A 21,812-nucleotide genomic window follows, 5' to 3' on the forward strand; every position below is an offset into this window, starting at 1 on the left:
TATCACTTTCGTATGTTGTGAAATTTGTGGATTTGCGGTAGGAGTATGGTGCAAAGGCATAAAATTGATTTCGCTTCTCCTCTGGGTTGTAGCCGGACTCTACAGGGGTCATTAGCAAGTTCATAGGGACGTGGGACCACTGCATCCATAAGGAACGTTTGTGCTTGTTCCACTTCAGAATCACGTTCATTATCACTGACATATATTGTGAAATTTGTTATGAGGCAGCAGTACAGTGCAATAAAATTGTTATAAGTTGCATAAATGTAGAAGCGGACCATTCAGAAATCTGATGGCCGAGGTAGATCTACTGGACTTAATGAAGTCCTTGTCAGAAACCATTAGCACCCTAGACCTGCAGAAGGGTCTCGGTCCGAAACGCCGACTGTACTCTTTTCCACAAATGCTGCCTGACCTGCTGAGTTCCTTCAGTGTTTTGTGTGTGTTGCTTAGACTTACAGCATCCACAGATTCTTTTCTTGTTTTCGATCAATCTTGGTGTACTCACTGCGATCGTTGTTGGGGTTCCCTTCTTACCTGGGTTTCAGTCTGGCTGTGCTGACGCCCTTAAAGATGCCGCTGGGACACGGGGCCACGGAGAAGCTTACGCGCTTTTTCGACTTCAGAATCAGATTTATTCTCACTGATCTATGCTGTGAAATGTCAGCACGAGATTCTACATCGACCGGAAATCCAGGGCAACGCTCTATCCCTTACCTTCTCCACTTAACGCCTCCTAGCTTCTTACTTCATCCCCCCTCCCCATCCACCTGTCTTTACCTATCACCTTCTGGATTATGCTTCATCCCCTTCCCCACCCCCAACCCTTTTCTGGCTTCTAATCCCCCTTCCTTTCCATTTCTGATGAAGGGTTTCAGACCGAAACATCGGCTGTTTATTCATTTCCATAGATGCTGCCTGACCTGCCAAGTTCCTCCAGCATTTTGTGTGTGCTGCTGTGAAATGTGTTTGTGTTTATTTTTGCTGCAGAAGTGCAGTGCAAAGACATAAAAATTGCTATGTTCCAAAAGACGAATAACAAGATGGTTATGGACCATTAAGGTATCTGATGCCTGGTGCACATGTCTACGGAGTTTGATTGTTATGGTAACCTTATTAGAAGCCACTATCACCAACCAGAATGGGTATATTCACTGCAGTCGCTATTCAGTTTCCCTTCTGCTCGTACTCTGATGTTGCCTGGATTGTAGTTTGACTATGTTCGGGTTGACAGTGTTGTTAAGAAGGTGTGTGGTGTGATGGCCTTCATCAACTGTGGGATTGAGTTCAAGAGCCATGTGGTAATGTTACAGCAATATAGGACCTTAGACCCCATTTGGAGTGCTGTGTTAAGTTCTAGTTACCTCACTACAGGAAGAATGTGGATTCTACAGAGAGAGTGCCTTATGAAAATAGGTTGAGTGAACTTGGCCTTTTCCTGCCATTACGGACATTTACACTACTCGCTGCAACCGCAAAGCAAACAGCGTTATGAAGGACCCCACACATCCCTCATACAAACTCTTCTCTGTCCTGCCATCTGGGAAAAGGCACCGAAGCATTCGGGCTCTCACGACCAGTTTCTTCCCCCAAGCCACCACTCCTCAGTACCCAGAGCCTGGACTGACACCAACTTACTGCCCTCTCCACTGCCTGTTGTCTTATTTATTATTTATTGTAATGCCTGCACTTTTTTGTGTACTTTATGTAGTCTGTAGTCTAGTGTAGTTTTTCTCTGTGTTGTTTTCATGTAGTCCAGTGTTTTGTACTGTTTCATGTCACACCATGGTCCTGAAAAAGTCTTGTTTTTACTGTGTACTGTACCAGCAGTTATGATCGAAATGACAACAAAAAGTAACTTGACTTTTCTCCTTGGAGCAACGGAGGATGAGAGGTGACCTGATAGAGGTGTATAAGATGATGAGAGGCATTGATCGTGTGGATAGTCAGAGGCTTTTTCCCAGGGCTGAAATAGTTAACTTGAAGGGGCATAGTTTTAAGGTGCTTGGAAATATGTACAAGGGGGATGTCAGAGGTAACTTTTTTTACACAGAGAGTGATGGGTACGTGGAATGCACTGCCAGCAATGGTGGTAGAGGCTGATACAATAGGGTCTTTTAAGAGACTCTTAGATAGGTATATGGAGCTTAGAAATATAGAGGGTGATGAGGTAGGGTAATTCTCAGCAGTTTCTAGAGTAGAGTACATGGTCGGCACAACATTGTGGGCCAAACTGCGGTGGATTTCTGTGATTCTGTGTTGGGGTCATTATTTTAACAGGAGGGAAATAAGTCCTCTGAGTCTGTGGGAATCTGGTTGTGCTCGTTCAGCTTCAGAATCAGATTTATCACTGTCTATATGATGTGAAAACTTGTTTTGCAGTAGCAGTGCACTACAAAGATTATAAATTGCCAAATAAATACAGTGCAAAAAAAAGGAATAGTGTTCATGGACCAATGGCAGAAGGGAAGAAGCCCTTCCTGAATCATTACAGGTAGGTCTTCAGGTTACTTTGCCTGCTCCCTAATGGTAGTAATGAGAAGAAGGTATCTCCCAGACAGTGAGGGTCTTTCATGGTGGATGCTGCCATCCTGAGCCATTGTCCCTTGAAGATGCCCTCAATAGCACGGAGGGTTGTGCTTGAAATGGAGTTGGCTGAGACTACGAGCCTTTTGCCATCCTTTGATGCAACTAGTCAGAATGCTGGCCGTTGAACAGTCGTGGAAGTTCGCAGAAATCTTTGAACTATAAAATCTTCTCAAACTCCAAATGAAGTAGAGCCACTGGCATGCCTTCTTCGTGAATGCATCAGTGTGTTAGGATCAGGGAAGGCTCTTGAAGATGTCAATGCCCAGAGCTTGAAGTTGCTCACTCTTTCTACCAATGAGGACTGGTGCATATTCTCTTGACTTCCTCTCCCTGAAGTCCCCAGTTAGTTGCTTTATCTTGTTGGCACTGTTGTTGCAACACCACACAACCAGCTGATCTATCAGTTCAGTTAAGTTTCAGTTTATTGTCATTTAGAAACCACAAATGCAATGCAGTTTAAAAAGTGAGACAATGTTCTCCGGAATTATATCACAAAACAGACTACACCAGAAAATCCACATAATGTTTGGTCATCCCCAAATCCAGAGTCCGGAGAGGCTGCTGTGTATTAATATCACGCTACTATCTTAGCGCGTTCCCTGGAAAGGAGTTCCAAATCCACCAGACAAAACAAGACTACCCAGACACACCAAGTCAGGAGACCAACTCTACCCAACAAACCAAAAACTAAAGCTACAAGACCTACACAAAACCACATAGTTATAGTTAACATATGGTTACAACAGTGCAAAAAATACTATAATTGATTTAAAAAAAAACAGAGCATGGGCACAGTAAAAATAGTCCAAAGATGTTAAAAGACTATAAGTTTGAAAGAAACCACCACACAGTTTCCACAAGTCCTCAGGGTCCCGATAGACTCGTCATTACACGCCGGTGGCAGAAGGGAATACCCCGCTATGGACTTTAATGGCACCAGACTCAGCCTCGCAGATGCAGCACATAGTGAAAGCGCCCTGACTGCAGTGGACTCCGAGTCCATCGAGCCTCTGACCTATCTCACTCCTCTAGGCCTCCTCGTTGCCATTTTAGTGGTTTCATATGCAGATTCATTTTTTATTAGAACGAACATGTTTTCTGTCCACATTTCTACCTCCATCTGAAGAATTATTAATTGAATAATAACCTCAAGAATCTGTTTACTCATACATTAAGTATGTGCAGGCACAACCAAAAATCAGCAAATTTAAATTTTTTTTTTGAGATACAGTTTGGAGTAAGCCTGCTGGCCCTTCAAGCCATGCAACCCCAGCAATCGTAATTTGGCCTGGTGACGGGACAGTTTACAATGACCAATTAATTGGTACGCCTTTGAATTGTGGGAGGAAACCAGAGCATCGAATGGAAACCTATGCAGTCACAAGGAGAACGTACAAACTCCTTACAGGCAGTGGTGGGAATTGAACCCAGGTTGCCTGTACTGTGAAGTGTTGTACATGTCACCCATAAATTTTGAGGATTATAAAGAAGCTAGTAAAGAACTCAAAAAGGGATTTACCAAGCCAAGGAGGGGCCATCAAGAACCCTTGGCAAGTGTGATTAAAGAGAATCACAAAGCATTCAAAACCAACATCAAGAACAGAATAACTAGCGAGCAGGTAGGACCGCTCAAGGCTAGAACATGTGCTTGGAGGCTGAGGATGTGGATGAAGTCCTACACGAGGAACCCATGATGGCACTGAGCTGTGTTCTCCATTGAGTTGCAGCTCAGATTAAGTTGTGTTTTTTTTCCAGTTTTTCTAGGGTTGTAAGGATGCTTTTGTAGACAGGAGTTAGCTTCATTAGTCCCGAAGGAAATTAGAGTGTCACAGTAGCATTACAGGTGCACAGATATTAGAAATGAAGTAAGAGAGATAAAAAGATAAGTTACATCAAACAGTCTTAGCAGGTGGCCGTCATCACTTCCCCAGGAAAAGCTTGACTCATTAGCGTCTAATGGTCGAGGGTAAGAATGTCCTCATATAGCACTCTTTGGAGCAGCGTAGTTGTCTTAGTCTATTACTGAAAGTACTCCTCTTTTCAGCCAAAGTGGCATACAGAGGGTGAGAACCATTGTCTAGAATTGCCAGGATTTTCCGTTGGGTCCTTGGTTCTACCATGCCTCCAGTGTATCCAGTTTGATTCCTATAAAAGAGCCAGCCTTTCTAATCAGTTTATTGAGTCTACTGACATCACCTGTGTTGTTACCATTGCCCCTGCACACTACTGCGTAGAAGATTGTACTGGCGACAACAGCTTGGGTAGAACATGTGAAAGAGAGGCCTGCACCCTCCAAAGGATCTCAGTCTCCTCAGGAAGTAGATATGACCCTGTGGCCCTTTGTGTACAAAGCCTCTATGTTGGTGCTCCACTCAGGTCTGTCATCCAGGTGCGCCCCCAGGGACTTGTAAGCCCTCTCAATTGATAGTAACAGGGAGCAGTGCAGGCTTAGTCTTCCTAAAGTCCATCTCCCTTGTCTTACTGATGTTGAGCTACAGGTGACTCAGCCTGCACCATTTGACAAAGTCCTCCACTTGGGCCCTGTATTTATCCTTCCGTCCTCCCTTTATACAGCCAGCTATTACTGAATCATCAGAGAATTTCTGCAGATAAGAACATAAGAAATGGGAGTAGGAGTAGGCCATCCGGCCCATCGATCATGCCCTGCCATTCAATAAGATCATGGCTGATCTGTTCGTAAACTCAGCTCCATCTACCTGCCTTTTTCCCCATAACCCTTAATTTAACATTTTTAAGTTTACTAACGATATAAGGGCGATTCTTTAATTAGGGAAATTATCCTGTTCCTTGGATAGATTTACAAGGAAAAAAGTCTTTACCAAAACAAGCACTGATGTTTTAGTAACTTTTGTCTTCAAAATAAAGTAATAATCAGTATTAAATTCATTAAACTTTTGGTTTGTATTTTCTCACAAGAGCTTTTAAAGGACATGTCCAGTTCATGGTTATTTTTTTATAGAATTTGTACATATTTTATAGCAAAGAACCACTGTCCCCAGCATTTCCGTCATTACCAAAACCCAACACATTTTAAAGACCACATCTAGCTTTTTCAAACAACTGCTTATGTGGTTGCCATGGGAATGAGAAGTGACAGGGGAGTATCTGAATATTGTCTATCTGTTTATTATAATTGCAGTTTGTCGTTGGCTGTTTATCCGTCTGTAGTTTTCTCATTGATTCTATTGTGGTTCTTTGTATCTCCTGTGAATGCCAGCAAGAAAATGAGTCCTACAGTAGTATATCGTGACATATACCTCTTTAATAATTTGCTCTTTGAGCAGTTATGCTCTTGATATCCAAGGAACTGATAGCTGGCCTTATAGTTGGTGCAGGAAAGGTTCCCTTAAATTGGTTTCTGGGTAAGCTGGCCATCTTTTGGAGATTGAGAGTAGCTGATAATTCTTAAAATGTTGTTAGTGAGACCTACAGAATTCATAGAGAGAAAATGCCTTGGCTGCCTATGGGACTTTGTTTTTGAGTATCCAACAAGTCAGATAGCATCAGTTCGTCTTATCAATGAAGCTTAGTCTTTCCTGGATATTTTTTCACTTGTAGCTCTCCCATTCTCTCTTTTTTGTTTGCTTTTGTTTGAAATGAAGCTGCAAACGTCAAGATGCTCTTCATTGACTGCAGCTCACCATTCAGTGCTTTCATCAGCCTGATTCCACAACCTACAGTGCTGGACCAGCATGAATAACTTCATTCACCTCAACACTGAACTGACCACTAAATGCAACCTACAGATGAACTTTCTAGGACTCTACATCTCATGTCTTCAGTAATATTTATTTACTTTTTTAATATTTGCAAACTTTTTCTTTTGTGTAATGGTCATTTGTTAGTCTTATGTTATTTATAGTTTTTCATGAATTCTGTTGTATTTCTTTATTTTCCTGGAAATGCCTGCAAGTAAACAAATCTCAGAGTAGCATATGGTTGGTATACAGTACATAGTCTGATAATATATTTATTTTGACTTTGAACTGGACCTAGCTGTTGCTGTGCCAACCTAACAGCTAATTTCCACGTCTAGTGAAATGTACTTTGTGCTATTCCATTTCTGGAGCACTTTTCTTTTTATACCAAAGTCCAGTGTAGAAGTTACGCGAGTCTTTCCTAATTTTTAATTGCCACGTACAGACAGTAGCATCTGAACTATTTCAGTGTGATTCATTTATCAGTACAGCTATTCAAGTGTGATTTAATGTTTCAAGGGTAATAAGCCACACAAAAGAACTATTACTGACGTATCACCTGTGGAACCAGAGGAGCCAACACACTTAACTACTGTTATGCCACCATCAAGGATACTTAACATGCCATCCCATGTCCAGACTCTAGAAAGTCCGACTACCTGGCTTCTATTCCCAGCATAAGGCAAAGACTAAAGATTGCAGCACCAGTGGTGAGGACAAAGGAAGTATGGTCAAGGGAGGCAGAGGAGTACTTGCAGGACTGCTTTGAGTTGGTGGAATGGACAATATTCAGGGGTTCATCTCAGACTCTGAGTATGCCAAGACCAGTGATCCCGAACCTTGCAAGGAGTCCAGGTGTGACTACAGAAGGCTATTTTAAGAGTTCAGAAGCAAATCCAGTTGAGGGTAGAGATGGAATCAGATGCATGCCAACTCTGGCAGGGTTTGTAAGCCATTACTTTCTACAAAGCAAAACCTAATGTCATGAATACTTGTAGTGCTTCATTCCCAAATGAGCTCAACAGCTTTTATGCATGCTTTGAGAAGGAGAATAAATCTACATCAGTGTAAATTCCTGCCGCATCTGGTGGTTCTGTGATCTTAGTGTCAGAGGCCAAAGTCAGAATATCTTTGAAGAGAGTGAACCCTCGCAAGGCTTCAGGCACTGCTGGTAGAGCTCTGAAAACCTGTGCCAACTGACTGCCAGGAGTGTTCAGGGACTCACTGCTGAAGTTGGATGTTTCTACCTGCTTCAAAAGGGTGACATTCAAGCCAGTACCCAAGGAGATCAGGGTGATTGGCCTCAATGGCTTTTACCCAGCAGCACTCACATCTACTGTGACAAGTGCTTTGAGAGGTGGGCCATGGCCAGAGTCAACTTGTGTCTAAGCAACGACTTGAATCCACTGCAATTTGCTTATGGCCTCTGTAAGTCTACAGTGGATGCAATCTCACTAGATGCAATCCACTCAGCCTTGGATTACCTAGCCAGTAATAATACTTCGTCAGCCTGCTGTTTGTTGATAACAGTTCAGCATTCAACATAATCATACCCTGAGTTCTAAGCCTCAAAACCTGGGCCTTTATACATCAACTGGATCCTTGACTTCTGTACTAGGAGTTCACAGTCAGTGTGGATTGGAAATAACATCTCCTCCTTGCTGATAATCAACACCAGCACACCTCTAGGATGCGTGCTTAGCCCACTGCTGTACTCTCTACACCCATAACTGTGGCTAGGTACAGCTGAAATGCCATCTATAAATTTGCTGATAACACAACTATTGTTGGCAGAATTTCAGATGACAAGGCATACAAGAGTGAGATAGATCAGTTGGTTGAGTGTTGTTGCAACAATAACTTTGCACTCAACATCATTAAAACCAAAGAATTGATTGTGGACTTCAGGAAGGGGAAGCCAAAGCAACACACCAGTCCTCAGTGGAAAGGCTGAGCAGTTCTGAGTTCCTGGGTGTCAACATCTCTGAAGATTTATCTGGGGCCAAACATATTGATGCAATTACAAAGAAGGCTCGTCAGTGGGTGTGCCAGTGGTATCTCACCAAAAATACTCTCAGATTTCTACAGATGCACTGTGGAGGGGCTGCTGCAGGGGGTTGGAAAAATCCCTAAAAAGTCGTAAACTTGGCCATTATGAGCACTAGCCTCTCCACCATCAAGAACGTCTTCAAAAAGCTGGCATCCATTGTTAAGGGCCCCCATCACCCAGGACCTGCCACCTTCTCATTGCTACCTTTAAGGAGGAGGTACTGAGCCTGAAGGGAGACGCTCAATATTTCAGGAACAGCTGCTTCCTCTCTGCCATCAGATTTCTGAATGGACAATGACTCCATGAACGTTAACTCACTGTTTTTCCCCTCTCTTTTTGCCCTATTTATTTAAGTTTTAAAAAATTAATAATATGACCTATTTACTCGGATTTTTCATAAGGCATTTGATAAGATGCCACACAAGGCTGCTTAACAAGATAAAGTTCTATGGCGTTATAGGAAAGAAACTGGCATCGATAGCAGAATGGCTGACAGGCAGGAGACAGATGTGGGAATATAGGGGGCCTTTTCTGATTGACTGCCAATGACTAGTGGTGTTCCTCAGGGTTTGGTATTGGAACTGCTGCTTTTCACATTGTTTGTCAGTGATTTAGATAATGGAATTGATGGCTTTGTGGCAAAGTTTGCAGATGATATGAAGAAAATTGGAGGGGTAAGTACTGCTGAGGAAGCAATGCAATTGCAGCAGGGCTTAGACAATTTGGAAGAATGGGCAAAAAAGTGGCAGATGGAATACAGTGTTGGGAAATGTATGATAATACATTTTGGTAAGGTTTGACAAAACTTATTGAATTTTTTGAAGTTACGAGGAATGTTGACGAGGGTAAGGCAGTGGATGTAGTCTATATGGACTTCAGCAAGGCCTTTGACAAAGTTCCACATGGAAGGTTAGTTAAGAAGGTTAAGTCGTTAGGTATTAATGCTGGAGTAATAAAGTGGATTCAACAGTGGCTAGATGGGAGATGCCAGAGAGTAGAGGTGGATAATTGTTAATCGGGATGGAGGCAGGTGACTAGCGGGGTGCCTCAGGGATCTGTTTTGGGCCCAATGTTGTTTGTAATATACATAAATGATCTGGATGATGGGGTGGTAAATTGGATTAGTAAGTATGCCGATGATACTAAGGTAGGGGGTGTTGTGGATAATGAGGTGGGTTTTCAAAGCTTGCAGGGAGATTTATGCCGGTTAGAAGAATGGGCTGAATGTTGGTAGATGGAGTTTAATGCTGAGAAGTGTGAGGTTCTACAGTTTGGCAGGAATAATCCAAATAGAACATACAGGGTAAATGGTAGGGCATTGAGGAATGCAGTGGAACAGAGACATCTAGGAATAACAGTACATAGTTCCCTGAAGGTGGAGTCTCATGTAGATAGGGTGGTGAAGAAGGCTTTTGGAATGCTGGCCTTTATAAATCAGAGCATTGAGTACAGAAGTTGGGATGTAATGTTAAAATTGTACAAGGCATTGGTAAGGCCAAATTTGGAATATTGTGTACAGTTCTGATCACTGAATTATAGGAAAGATATCAATAAATTAGAGAGGGTGCAGAGACAATTTACTAGGATGTTACCTGGGTTTCAGCACTTAAGTGACAGAGAAAGGTTGAACAAGTTAGGTCTCTATTCATTGGAGCGTAGAAGGTTGAAGGGGGATTTGATCGAGGTATTTAAAATTTTGAGAGGGATAGAGTTAACGTGAATAGGCTGTTTCCATTGAGAGTAGGGGAGATTCAAACGAGAGGACATGATTTGAGAGTTGGGGGCAAAAGTTTAGGGGAAACACGAGGGGGTATTTCTTTACTCGGAGAGTTTAGCTGTGTGGAATGAGCTTCCTGTAGAAGTAGTAGAGGCCAGTTCAGTTGTGTCATTTAAGGTAAAATTGGATAGGTTTATGGACAGGAAAGGAGTGGAGGGTTATGGGCTGAGTGCGGGTAGGTGGGACTAGGTGAGATTAAGAGTTTGGCACGGACTAGGAGGGCCGAGATGGCCTGTTTCCGTGCTGTGATTGTTATATGGTTATATGGAATAATAGTGCAGATTATTATCTAAATGGGAAGAAGGTTCAAACACCAGGGGTGTGTAGGGACTTGGAAGTCCTTGTGCAAGACTCCCAGAAGGTTAATTTACAAGTTGAGTCTTTAGGAAATCAGGCGAATGCAATGTTGGCATTTATTTCGAGGGGAATAGAATATTAAAGCAAGGAGATGGTGTTGAGCCTTTATAAAACGCTAGTCAATCCGGATTGGAGTATTGTCAACAGTTTCTCAGAAAGGATGTGTTGTCATTGGAGAGATTCCAGAGGAGGTTCACAAGGATAATTCCGGGAATGAAGGGATTAACATGTGAAGAGTGTTAGGCAGCTTTTGGCTTGTATTATTGGAGTATAAATTTGCATTGTTTGCTGTGTAACCAAAACTATGTAGTGAGCTTTGTGTTTGCTATGTATGTATCCTATTTAGCAGGAGAATGAAATCTCTGTATTGTCTCTGTACTATTGAACACTTCAGTGATTTAAGAATGTAGCCAAATAAGAAGATCATGGTGTGTTAATGAGAGGCTAGCTAAGAAATAACTGTGGCCAGGGATGAGGTAACACATGGCCCAAAAAGTAGATTAGAACATGATTAAGTTAATGGGTAGAAACAATAGTAGGAAGTCGGGAGCTGATGTACTGGTGATTAGCAACTGTAGACTGATAGGATATGCTAATGCAACTAAACCAGGAGATTGCTATAAAAAATGCTATGTACAAGGATCGGTGGGCAATCAGCGACTAGCTCACTGACTGTCTCAGCTTTGATTTGCAAATTAAAGTTTAATACTACTTGAAGAATCTTCTGTGTCTCCTGGTTGTTTGTGGGGCACAAGAAACCACAACAGTACTCACTGGAATTCAGAAGAAAATGAGGGGATCTCATTGAATCCTAGTGAATGTTGAAAGGATGTGGATGTGGTGAGTATGTTTCCTCTGGTGGGGGTATCCAGAACTAGAGGGCACAGCCTCCAAATTGAGGGGCAACCCTTCAGAACAGAGGGAAGGCGGAATTTTTTTAGCCAGACTAAATAGTAAATCTATGGAATGCTCTGCCACATACTGATGTGGCTATCAAGTCTGTGGGTATATTTAAGGAGGAAGAAATTGATCATTTCCTGATTGGTCAGGGTATAAGAGGATATGGCAAGAAGGCAGGTGTTTGGGGTTGAGTGATAGCCATGATGGAGTGGTGGACTTGATGGGCTGAATGGGTAATTTTGATCTTGTGGTCTTTTGTTTATTGCAATTTATAGTTCTTTAAAATTCTGTATTGCATTGTACCGCTGCTGCAAAACAACAAATTGAAGAAACCTGATTCTGATAACTTTGTATGGTTCCCATTTTGAATTATCTTTACTGGCATTTATGAAGTAGAAATCATTCACAAAAAAACATAATCCAAATGATTCTGGACTATAAAGTGTAAAATATTTGTTCAAAATTATAAACTAATAATCACATTTCCCAGATGTAAGTGGTGACACTTAAAGGATGGTGTGGATTAAATCTATTGTCATGGTAGAGAAAAATGAGACTAATAAATATTGAACAAATAAAAGTGGATAATTTACTGAATTGAAAATCAGCTGCTGTACAGAATACATTGCTAATAAAAGTAATCCTAGTGAAAGGTCACAGCCCGAAATATCAATGTTTGTTCCCCCTCCATAGATGCTGCCTGGCTTTCTGAGTTTCTTGGGGGTTTTTTCCAGCATCTGCAGGATCTCTCGTGTTTAGAAATAGTCTTTTTTTTTCTGCACCCATTAAAACATCTGCCTGGGATGTTAATAGCAAAAATATGTGCGTAATTAGATTATTCCTGTGTGTACAGTCCTGGACCTGTAGATATTTGTAAAAGGATATTTCACTGAAATGCATATTGCTGCAAGGTTGTGTTGATGATTATTTAAGAAAATTAAAGAAAGAGATTGGTTAGCATATCCTGTATCTTTTATACAAGAAACCAAAAAATAAGAGTACACATATTCATTCATGCTTTTTAAGTACAACCTTTTTTGCCTCTTGACGCAAACAGATATTTTTCAGACTGATATGTTTGTTTATGTCGCCTTAATGATGATTAAGTTGAGTAATATTTGGAAACTAGTAAATTCAAGCTCGCTTGAAGAGATGTGTACATAGTCTCATCTGGAAGGATCTCGGCCAGAAACGTTGATGGTACTTCTTCCTATAGATACTAACTGGGCTGCTACGTTCCACCAGCATTTTGTGTGTGTGTTACATAGTCTAGACCAGGGGTCAGCAACCTTTACCACTGAAAGAGCCACTTGGACCCGTTTCCCACAGAAAAGAAAACACTGGGAGCCGCAAAACCCGTTTGACATTTAAAATGAAATAACACTGCATACAACATTTTGTTTTGCCTTTATGCTATGTATAAACAAACTATAATGTGTTGCATTTATGAAATTGATGAACTCCTGCAGAGAAAACGAAATTACATTTCTGCATGCAACAAAAACATTTTGAACTCCGAAAAAAAGACGTTGAGTTGAAGGTTACTTTTAAGTAAAATACTCAACGTCTATTTGAATCCTTCTTGTATTTATGAAAAACGCCAAACTTAAATTTGCCGCCAGCAGCAAACCAAAAATAACGTCAGCCAGCTGTCAACCTGAAAAATAAAAGGATTATTTCACTGAACAATGAAAACATATGAATATACGTAAAATAATAGGCAATTAAAATATTTATCATACTTGGTCAGGTTGACTCACACCTGACAATGCAGTCGTATTCAGTAGGGATGGATCGATGCTTAGGGGAGTGACCGGGAAGGATAATGTGTTTTTTTCCTCTCTGAACTCACAGAAGCGTTTCCCAAACAATGTTTGCATTGCGATGATTGCAGAATGTAAATACTCCGAATTTATCATGTCGTGACCTTGTTTGAACTCTCTCAAATTGGGGAAGTGAGACAATGTGCCTTTCTGTAAATCTCTGGCAAGCACTGTCAACTTGCGCTCGAATGCCAAAACATCCTCCAACATGTGCAGGGCTGTACGTCCTTACCCCTGAAGAGCTGTGTTCAGCGTGTTCAGGTGCGCTGTCATGTCTACCATGAAGTGTAGCTTTTCCAGCCACTCTGGCTTCCAGCTCAGGAAAGGTGAGCCCTTTGTTGCCCAGGAAAGTTTTCACTTCTTCCAGACACGCGACAAAGCGTTTCAGCACCTCCCCTCTGGACAGCCAGCGATAAAAACACGTTGTAGCGGTGTGCTACACGCAGTCAGTAAACTGCAGTCAAAGATAACTTTATTCGAACTAAACAGCCTTGCTTTTAAGCCTCCCTCAACCCGCCCCCCCCATGGGCACGGATGCTGCAAAAGACACGTACTCACAAACCCCCGTAGGCTATCTCCCTTAGCCTGAACGCTGGCTAATTGTGAGCCGGTTCGGATGGTCAGGAAATGGGTCGCCACAACGTCTTATTTAGATTGTACAAGATCACCATAATCTTCAAATTTAGAATTACATTTCAAAAACTAACAAACTAACATAAAATACATTTTAATTAAATACTGACCAATTATTTCCCAAAGCAACAGGGAGCCGCAGCACAGACGTAAAAGAGTCACATGTGGCTCCGGAGCCGCGGGTTGCCGACCCTTGGTCTAGACTGACATTTGTACAAAACAGACAGAATAAATACTGTATTGTTGTTGGATTTTCCTCCTTGTAGATTAGAAGTGGAGCTGGCGATTCTCTGGTGTTTTAACGAGTATGTCTAGTTGATAGCTAACTGAGCAGCCTCATTTAGGATTCAATCTGCTCATCCCACTCAGGAAAGGGGCTGGAAAAGGTGCCCTAAAAATAGCCTGCCTACTCTTGACCACAGACATATTGCCCGCACACACTCTTGCCAGAATATGTAGATCCATCGGTAACCAACCCCTTTGAGGAATATCATGCTCATCTCAAATGATTGCACCACTAGTTGGTATCATCAGAAATTGATGAGTCATGGCGCATCATAGCACAGAAACAGGCCTTTGGCCCATCTAGTCCATGCCAAGCTATTATTCTGCCTAGACCATAGATAGTCATAAAATTCATCTCATTTTTGTATGATCTTGTTGAACACAATACTATTGTCACATCTGGGTTGAAATTATCATTGAAAAATAGAATATCTTTGACTAATCAATGACTAAGTCAACCGCACTGCTCCAAAGAGCGCAAATGAGGTCATTCTTCCCCTCGGTCTTTAGGCTGTATAATGAGTCAACCTACAGCTGGGGAAGTGATGACCCTCTCTCCCCCCCCCCCCATTTGAGTTCGACTGTTTGTGGTAACTTATTTTTTATTCTTTCTACTCATCTAAAATTTATATCTGTGCTCTTATAATGCTACTGTGACTCTGTAATTTCCTTTTGGATCAATAATGAGTCATGTTGAGTTAATACTTGGGATGTGATATGTACGGAACCCTTTCAAATAATATTACTTTATATTTCGCAGGTGAATTATATGTCTCTGAACGAGAAGGTGATGATGCTACTGGAAATGGAACAAAGGAAAAACCATTTAAAACTGCAGTTTGTGTAAGCTCTCAATCAATGATGCTGTAAAATTAATGACTCTTTCCATGAAAATGTGTCTCATGAATTAACTCTGTTTTTGCTCATTTTTGTAGGCCTTACACACAGTGGAAAAGGAACCATTCCCAACAATTTATGTTGATTCCCAAAAGGAAAATGAGGTAATTGCAAATTGGGAAGTCTTGCTTGCAAAAATGTGTAATATGTATCCCCTTGGACCTTGTTATTTAAACTATTTATTTGAGATATTAGGGTATTATATTGATCCTTTCCACACATTGGGCTGCAGCCTTGCTGTTTCTTTTAGCATTTTTGGTTGTTTTTTTTCACAAGGCTGAGTTGTTAGCTTGACACTCAACCCAGCATGGACGGAAAGCAGGCAAGGAGGAATTGTAAGAGGAAACATTATTGGGGCATCCTGGTAGCGTAGGGGATAGTGCAATGCTATTGCAGCTTGGTGAGTCGGAGTTCAATTCCAGCACTATCCGTAAGGTGTATGTGCGTTCTCCCCATGACTGCGTGGGTTTCCTCCCAAATGGCATATCAGTTAATAGATTAATTAATCATTGTAAATTTTCCACTGATTAGGCTGTTGAGAAGATGGATTGCTAGGCAGTTGCAGCTCATTGGGCAGGAAAGGTTTGCTCCGCACTGTATTTTTAAATAAAATGTTTAAAATATTGAGAATGGGTAGGAAACAAAGGTGAAATAGAATATCTTCTCAGTGATTGTCTCCTTTGCTTGGTGCAGGCAGAGAGGAGTGCAGAAAAAGTAATGAATGAGTGCATCAAAATTCATTCTTTCTGTTAATAGTTGATGCAACTGCAATGACCCTGTCTGACAATTTCCTTTCAGCGCTGGGAAGTTATATCAAAATCACAAATGAAAAATCTTAAAAAGCTTTGGCAACGAGATCAAATGAAGGCTGCATCAAAACTTAAAAAAGAGGTAAAAAATTTTAATCATTGGTACCCTTCTTATTTTGTTCTTTCTTTGCCATGGAGTCACTACAGCACAGAAATAGGCCTTACGTCCCTTTCTGCACCAAACTATTATTCTGCTTAATCCCATTGACCTGTACCTGAATCATAGCTCTTCATAATCCTCCCATCCATGTACTTATCCAAATTTCTGTTAAATTTTGAAACCAAACCCACATGCACTCATTCCACACTCTTCTCAGTTTCTAAGTGAAGAAACTTACTCTCGACTTCCCATTAAACATTACACTTTTAACCCATGACCTCCAGTTCTCATCTCAGTGGGAAAAATCCTGGTTACATTTATCCTATATATCCCCCCCCCCCCCCATAATTTTTCTACCTCTATCAAAACCTTCACACTCTCCTACGCTTCAGGGAATAAAGTCCTAACCTATTCAGCCTACTGTATAACTCGGGTCCTCAAGTCCATTCACTGCCTTGTAAGTTTTTTTTCTACGTTATTTGAATGATCATTTGAATTGGTGTTGAATTGTTCGAGTGCTGGTAACTGCCTAGATTAAGCTATTTGCAGATGGTTTTGAAATGCACTGATAGATTGAGCTAAGACGGTAACAACTACCATGCTTTTCCAGCACTATTTTGTGAGAAACTTAGAGCTATTGGTGAATTATAACTTGCTGAAATTGTTCCTGACCCAGACATGATATAAAATGAGGAAATCCTCCAGGTGCAAAGCTTTGGTAGACATTAATGTAAAGTTCCGGAGTTGGTTTCCCTAAGCTTAAAATGCTGTATGCATCACATGTGGGGCCAGAAATAAAATGTGCTCCGTGACCCCATTGACGAGAATTATTAAATGATTAGAATACGAAAAAAAAAGAACTAGACTGCACTCATTGAGTCAGGTTGCATTTGTGGAAAGTGAAATGGTGTTAATTTTAAAGATGCCATGATGGCCGATAGTGAAATTTTATTCAGATGTAATTTGTCATAAGGCCTTTTTGTGCTGAATATTTACCATGTAAAGGTTTGGCTGCTAGAATTCATACAATTCTAGAAATATTTTGTTAGAACGGAAGAGAAATGTATACTGTATTCTGCTAATAAGCATTTCAAAACTTACTACAGCAAGAAGATGCAGCGCGTCGGGAGATGAATCTGGAAGAGGCCAAAAAGATTGTTATTGCACTGGACCCTAATCTTCCGGAGCCACATCAGGTAATTGGTATAAATGGTTGACATTAACTGAAATTCTAAAAAAAATTATCACACCTGGCAATTTTGTATCTACTGCATTTATTGGTGAATAGTGATGGACAATTAATCAGCTAATCAGAGAATGTGGCTGCAAGAGCATGCCCAATATCAACAATGGTGAGCACAGTTCATCAAATCTAAGGGAAAGACATCAGCTCCAGACATGACAAATGGATGATGCACACTCCCCTGCCCCCAGTGCAAAGGTCCGTCTCTACCTGATTTGATTTACCTTTGGATAAGAGGTACAGGAGTCTTGGGTCTCACACCACCAGGTTCAGCAATGGTTATTACCTCTCAACCATCAGGCTCCTGAACCAGTGTGAATCACTTCTCTCACCCTAATGCAAATGATTCATAACCAATGGACTCACTTCCAAGGACTCTACAACTCTTCTTCACAATATTATTTATTATTTATATATTAATATTTTATCTTTTGACAAATTGCACAATTAGTCTTTTGTCCATTGTTTGTCTTTGTATAGTTTTTCATTGATTCTATTGTGTTTCTTTGTATCTACTATGAATGCTTTCAAGGAAAGAGAGTCCATTTTTTGAGGGAACTGTTCAATGTTGTTTTCAGTAAAGTAATCCTCCCTGGTTGAATAACTATTCCTGAATCTGGTGATATAGGACCTGAGTCTCCTGTACCACCTTCCTGGTGGGAGCAGTGAGAAGAGAGTATGGACTTGATGGTATTCAATGGCATTGTTATTTCCAAGTCCCTCACTGTCAACGTCCTAAGGCCCATCATTGATGAAAAGCTAAACCAGATCAGCACATAAATACCATATCTATGAGAACAGGTCAAATGTTGCTATGCTGGTGAGCAGTTTGCCTGCTTATACCCTAGGAACACTCCACCTACAAGATACAAGTCTGAACATGAGAAACATACGTAATGGAAGCAGGCCATTTAGTCACCATATCTATGCCAACAGTGGACATCCATCCTTATTAATCCTATCCTCCAGTACTCAACTTTAGCATTCTGAACTTGGGGATTTTAAGTGCTGAGCTCGACACTTTGTAAGTGCTGTCAAAGGCACTCTGTCTGGCAGAACATTCCTCATACTGTCGTGGTTTCTCGTGCCCCACAATCGACCAGGAGACGCAGAAGATTCTTCAAGAAGTATTAAACTTTAAATTGCAAATCAAAGCTGAGACAGTCATTGAGTTAGTCGCCGATCCTTGTACATAGCATTTTTTTATAGCAATCTCCTGGTTTAGTTGCATTAGCATATCCAATCGGTCTACAGTTGCGTATCACAAGTACATCCGCCACTATTGTTTCTACCCATTGACTTAATCATGTTCTAATCTACATCTCTGAGCTTCCTCTCATTAACACACCATTATCTTCTACATTCTTAAGATTTAATTCTCTTGCTAAATTGGATACATGCATAGCAAAATAGCAAGCTCAAAGCTGACTACATAGTTTTGGTTACACAGCAAACAATGCAACTTTTATACTCCACTATATCCCCCCCCAGAGAAAGAAGACCAGAGTCCACGCACAAAAGCCCCAAATAAACTCAAGCACTTATTCCCAAATCTCGGGTTAAACTATAATTTTCTGCGCCAAGACCTCAAAGTATTCTCTCCCTGTTACCCTGGGCCACTGAGCCAAAAACCTGTCCCTTTGTACCTGAGACAGGGAAAAAGACTCAGGAGCCCTTACAATCTACTCCCACACTGTCGTTTTGCTCTTGTTCATCCTGCAGGTGTTGTAGGCTGTAATGATACATTTTCGGTGTTTCTTTCTCCACTAAGCTTGCTTCAGTAATTGCCACGGGCATCGGAAATTGTTTGGTTGCAGCAAGAGACTTGAGACAAGGAAGAAAACAGCACAGCACAAGTGCACAGCTCAACAATACAATACTGACAGTTATTGCCATTTTAGTCAGCCATGCTCCCCATCCTCCGAATCTACTTTCTAACCAGTCAAGTAACTGATGTCCGAACCCTGCATTCTGTGCGCATACCTCGCACTGTGACAAGACAAAGTCCACTGAAGCCTGTAAGTAAGGTGACCAAAAACCATCTTTCTTTATTTTTTTTTTATCACTTCCCCCCTTGCACAATGGTGAATCCCATGCGCTTCTGAAATCAGAATTGTCAGTAGAGGGATGGGCACAACCCAACAAACCGTCTTCCATGCTCCACAAACCTTCCGGGTTCTGCTTGGCCTCCCTTCGTCTCCACATTGTCTGTTCTGCCAAAGTTGCCTTACCTTGTATTTCAATTAGGTCCTCTACCACAGGTTCTGGAGCTAGGCTTACCTGGGGGGCAATGACAGCTGATGTACATCCAGACGCTTTTCTGGCTGCCTCGTCCGCATCTTGATTTCCCTTTGTTTATTACATCATTCCCCTTTTTATGTGCCTGGCATTTTACTATAGCCAATGCTTTAGGTTTCATTATGGCTTTTTTTAAGTCTAGAATTTGTTGACAATGTTGTATGGGATCTCCACCTCTTTTTTTAAAACCTCTGTTTCCACACTGCCCCGAACAAATGGCATACTCCAGGAGCATATGCCGCATCAGTATAGATGTCTACTTTCTCACCTTCCATCATTTCACACGCAGCTGTAGTGTATTACTGGTAGTGCATCTCTGTATAGTTATGTCTGGAAATATCAATAACATCTGATACGCTGCTATCCTGGCTGGCGTCAGCACAAATTTCCCTCTTTCCAGCAATTCTGCTACTTTGTGGTGTGTGTACAGAGTCACAGGATAGCCCAGGGTTACAGATGATGCCTTTTCATATGCATAGTACAGTGCCACCAATCCCTGATAACAGGGTGGATACCCCTGAGCCACCTCATCTAGTCTCGTACTGTAGTATACTATCGGCTGCTTTGCTTTTCTTGTGCCTGTCTCTTGTGTTAGAACCGCTGTGACATAACCCTCCTGTCGGTTGGATACATACAAATGAAAAACCTTCTTGTAGTCAGGCAAAGCTAATGCTGGTGCTGACTGCAATTCCTGCTTAATAGTATCCGCCTCTCCATTCCACTGTAAGCCGTTCTTCAAATTTGTATGTCTTGCTTCTTTCATTATCTTTCTCAAAGGTGCCACAATCTCAGCATATTCTCCTATCCAATCTGAGCTGTACCCTGCCGTTCCCAAAAACGTCATCATCTGCCCTACAGTCTGGTGTTTTGGGGCCTTAGTTATTGCCTCAATCTGATCTGGTGCTATCACCTTCACTCCCTTGGATATTACCCTGCCTAAGTATTCCACTTGCTGCATGCAAAATTGCAGTTTCTTTTTGGATACTTTATGTCCTCCGTGCGCCAGCTTCTCTAACAGAGTTATAGTGTCCTGCTTACACTGTTCCCTACTGTGGGAGCAAATCAACAGGTCATCCACATACTGTAACAATGTACTTTCCAATGGTATGCCCTCTAGGTCTGCCTTCAACACCTGATTAAAAACATGTGGTGAATGTTTAAGCCCTTGCGGCATTCTGGTACAGGTATACTGAGCACCTCTGTAAGTAAATGCAAACAGATACTGACACTGGTCGGCTAGAGGAATGCTGAAGAAAGCCGAACACAAATCAATCACTGAAAAGTAACTTGCTTCTGGTGGAACATCAGTAAAAAGCGTGTGTGGGTTGGGGACTACCACTGGCCAGTCCTCTACCACATCATTTACCGCTCGCAAGTCATGCACCAATCTCCACTTAGATTTATCTGCTTTTAAGACCGGCAGCAACGGGGTATTGCATGGACTGTTTGTTCTTTTAAGCACTCCTATTTCAAGCAACCCCTGCACTGTCGATGCTATTCCCTCTTCTGCTTCTGGTCTTAGAGAGTATTGTGGTCTCCTGGATGGAAGTGCTCCCCTTTTCAGCCTTATTTCCACCGGACTAGCTGGTTTTATTTTCCCTACATCTGTGTCATGCTGTGACCACAGGATAGATGGCAACTCATCTAACCTATCTTTCTGCTGGCTTCTTTCCTTTCCCAGCAATGGCATGTGTGGTTGGGGAGTTATTTTGACCTCTCTCACTGTCCCTACCATATCTACACTTACCATTATTTTAATGCAATTGTCTTCTGATATCCACACCTCTGGCATGATTTTCCTCCACACTGTTATGGTTTCAGCACTCTTAACTAAGGGTCCTAAGTCTTTAGACTGATATCCCTTGTTTACCAACAACGTTACGTGGGGCGCAGCCTCTGGTATCCTGTACCATTTTTCTGAAAAGGTGTTCCACTTAACTTGTAAAACTGCCTTGCTTTCCAATTATCACAGCCTCCCCTTCCAGGTGCTGTTGGGTACATGCCTCCAGGTGCCATCTCTCCTCTAACTCCCTGTTCTGAGTCTTGTCAAAAATCACTGTACAATGTAGCTCAGATTTGGGCATTACAGCCCTGGGTAATATAACCTACACACCCTTTTTCCATTTTTCCCAGGTTTCCTGAATCTGATCTGCGATGTCTCCTATCCAAAAGACATTAGCCTTCTTGTCTTCTCGCACTATCAATTGAACCCCTGCTCTTTCCACACTCAGCCCATTTCTGGTGCATTCTAATTTTAATTCCAGTTTCAATAAGGCATCTCCGCCTAACAAATTAATCGGAGTTCCTTTAAATACTAGCACCGGCAAAACAA

At 41.6% G+C, this 21,812-nt stretch overlaps 1 protein-coding gene across 1 annotated transcript in view; it reads left to right on the forward strand.

Annotated features, from left to right (window-relative positions):
* nars1 (asparaginyl-tRNA synthetase 1) overlaps positions 1 to 21,812 on the forward strand; it is a 48,012-nt gene that overhangs the window by 295 nt on the left and 25,905 nt on the right. The window contains exons 2-5 of the mRNA XM_059989681.1: positions 14,894 to 14,976; positions 15,069 to 15,134; positions 15,829 to 15,921; positions 17,046 to 17,135. Coding sequence (XP_059845664.1) covers positions 14,894 to 14,976; positions 15,069 to 15,134; positions 15,829 to 15,921; positions 17,046 to 17,135 — 332 coding nt within the window. The remainder of the gene's footprint in view (positions 1 to 14,893; positions 14,977 to 15,068; positions 15,135 to 15,828; positions 15,922 to 17,045; positions 17,136 to 21,812) is intronic.

This window comes from Hypanus sabinus, chromosome 14, assembly GCF_030144855.1.
Source record: "Hypanus sabinus isolate sHypSab1 chromosome 14, sHypSab1.hap1, whole genome shotgun sequence".
NCBI lineage: Eukaryota > Metazoa > Chordata > Chondrichthyes > Myliobatiformes > Dasyatidae > Hypanus > Hypanus sabinus.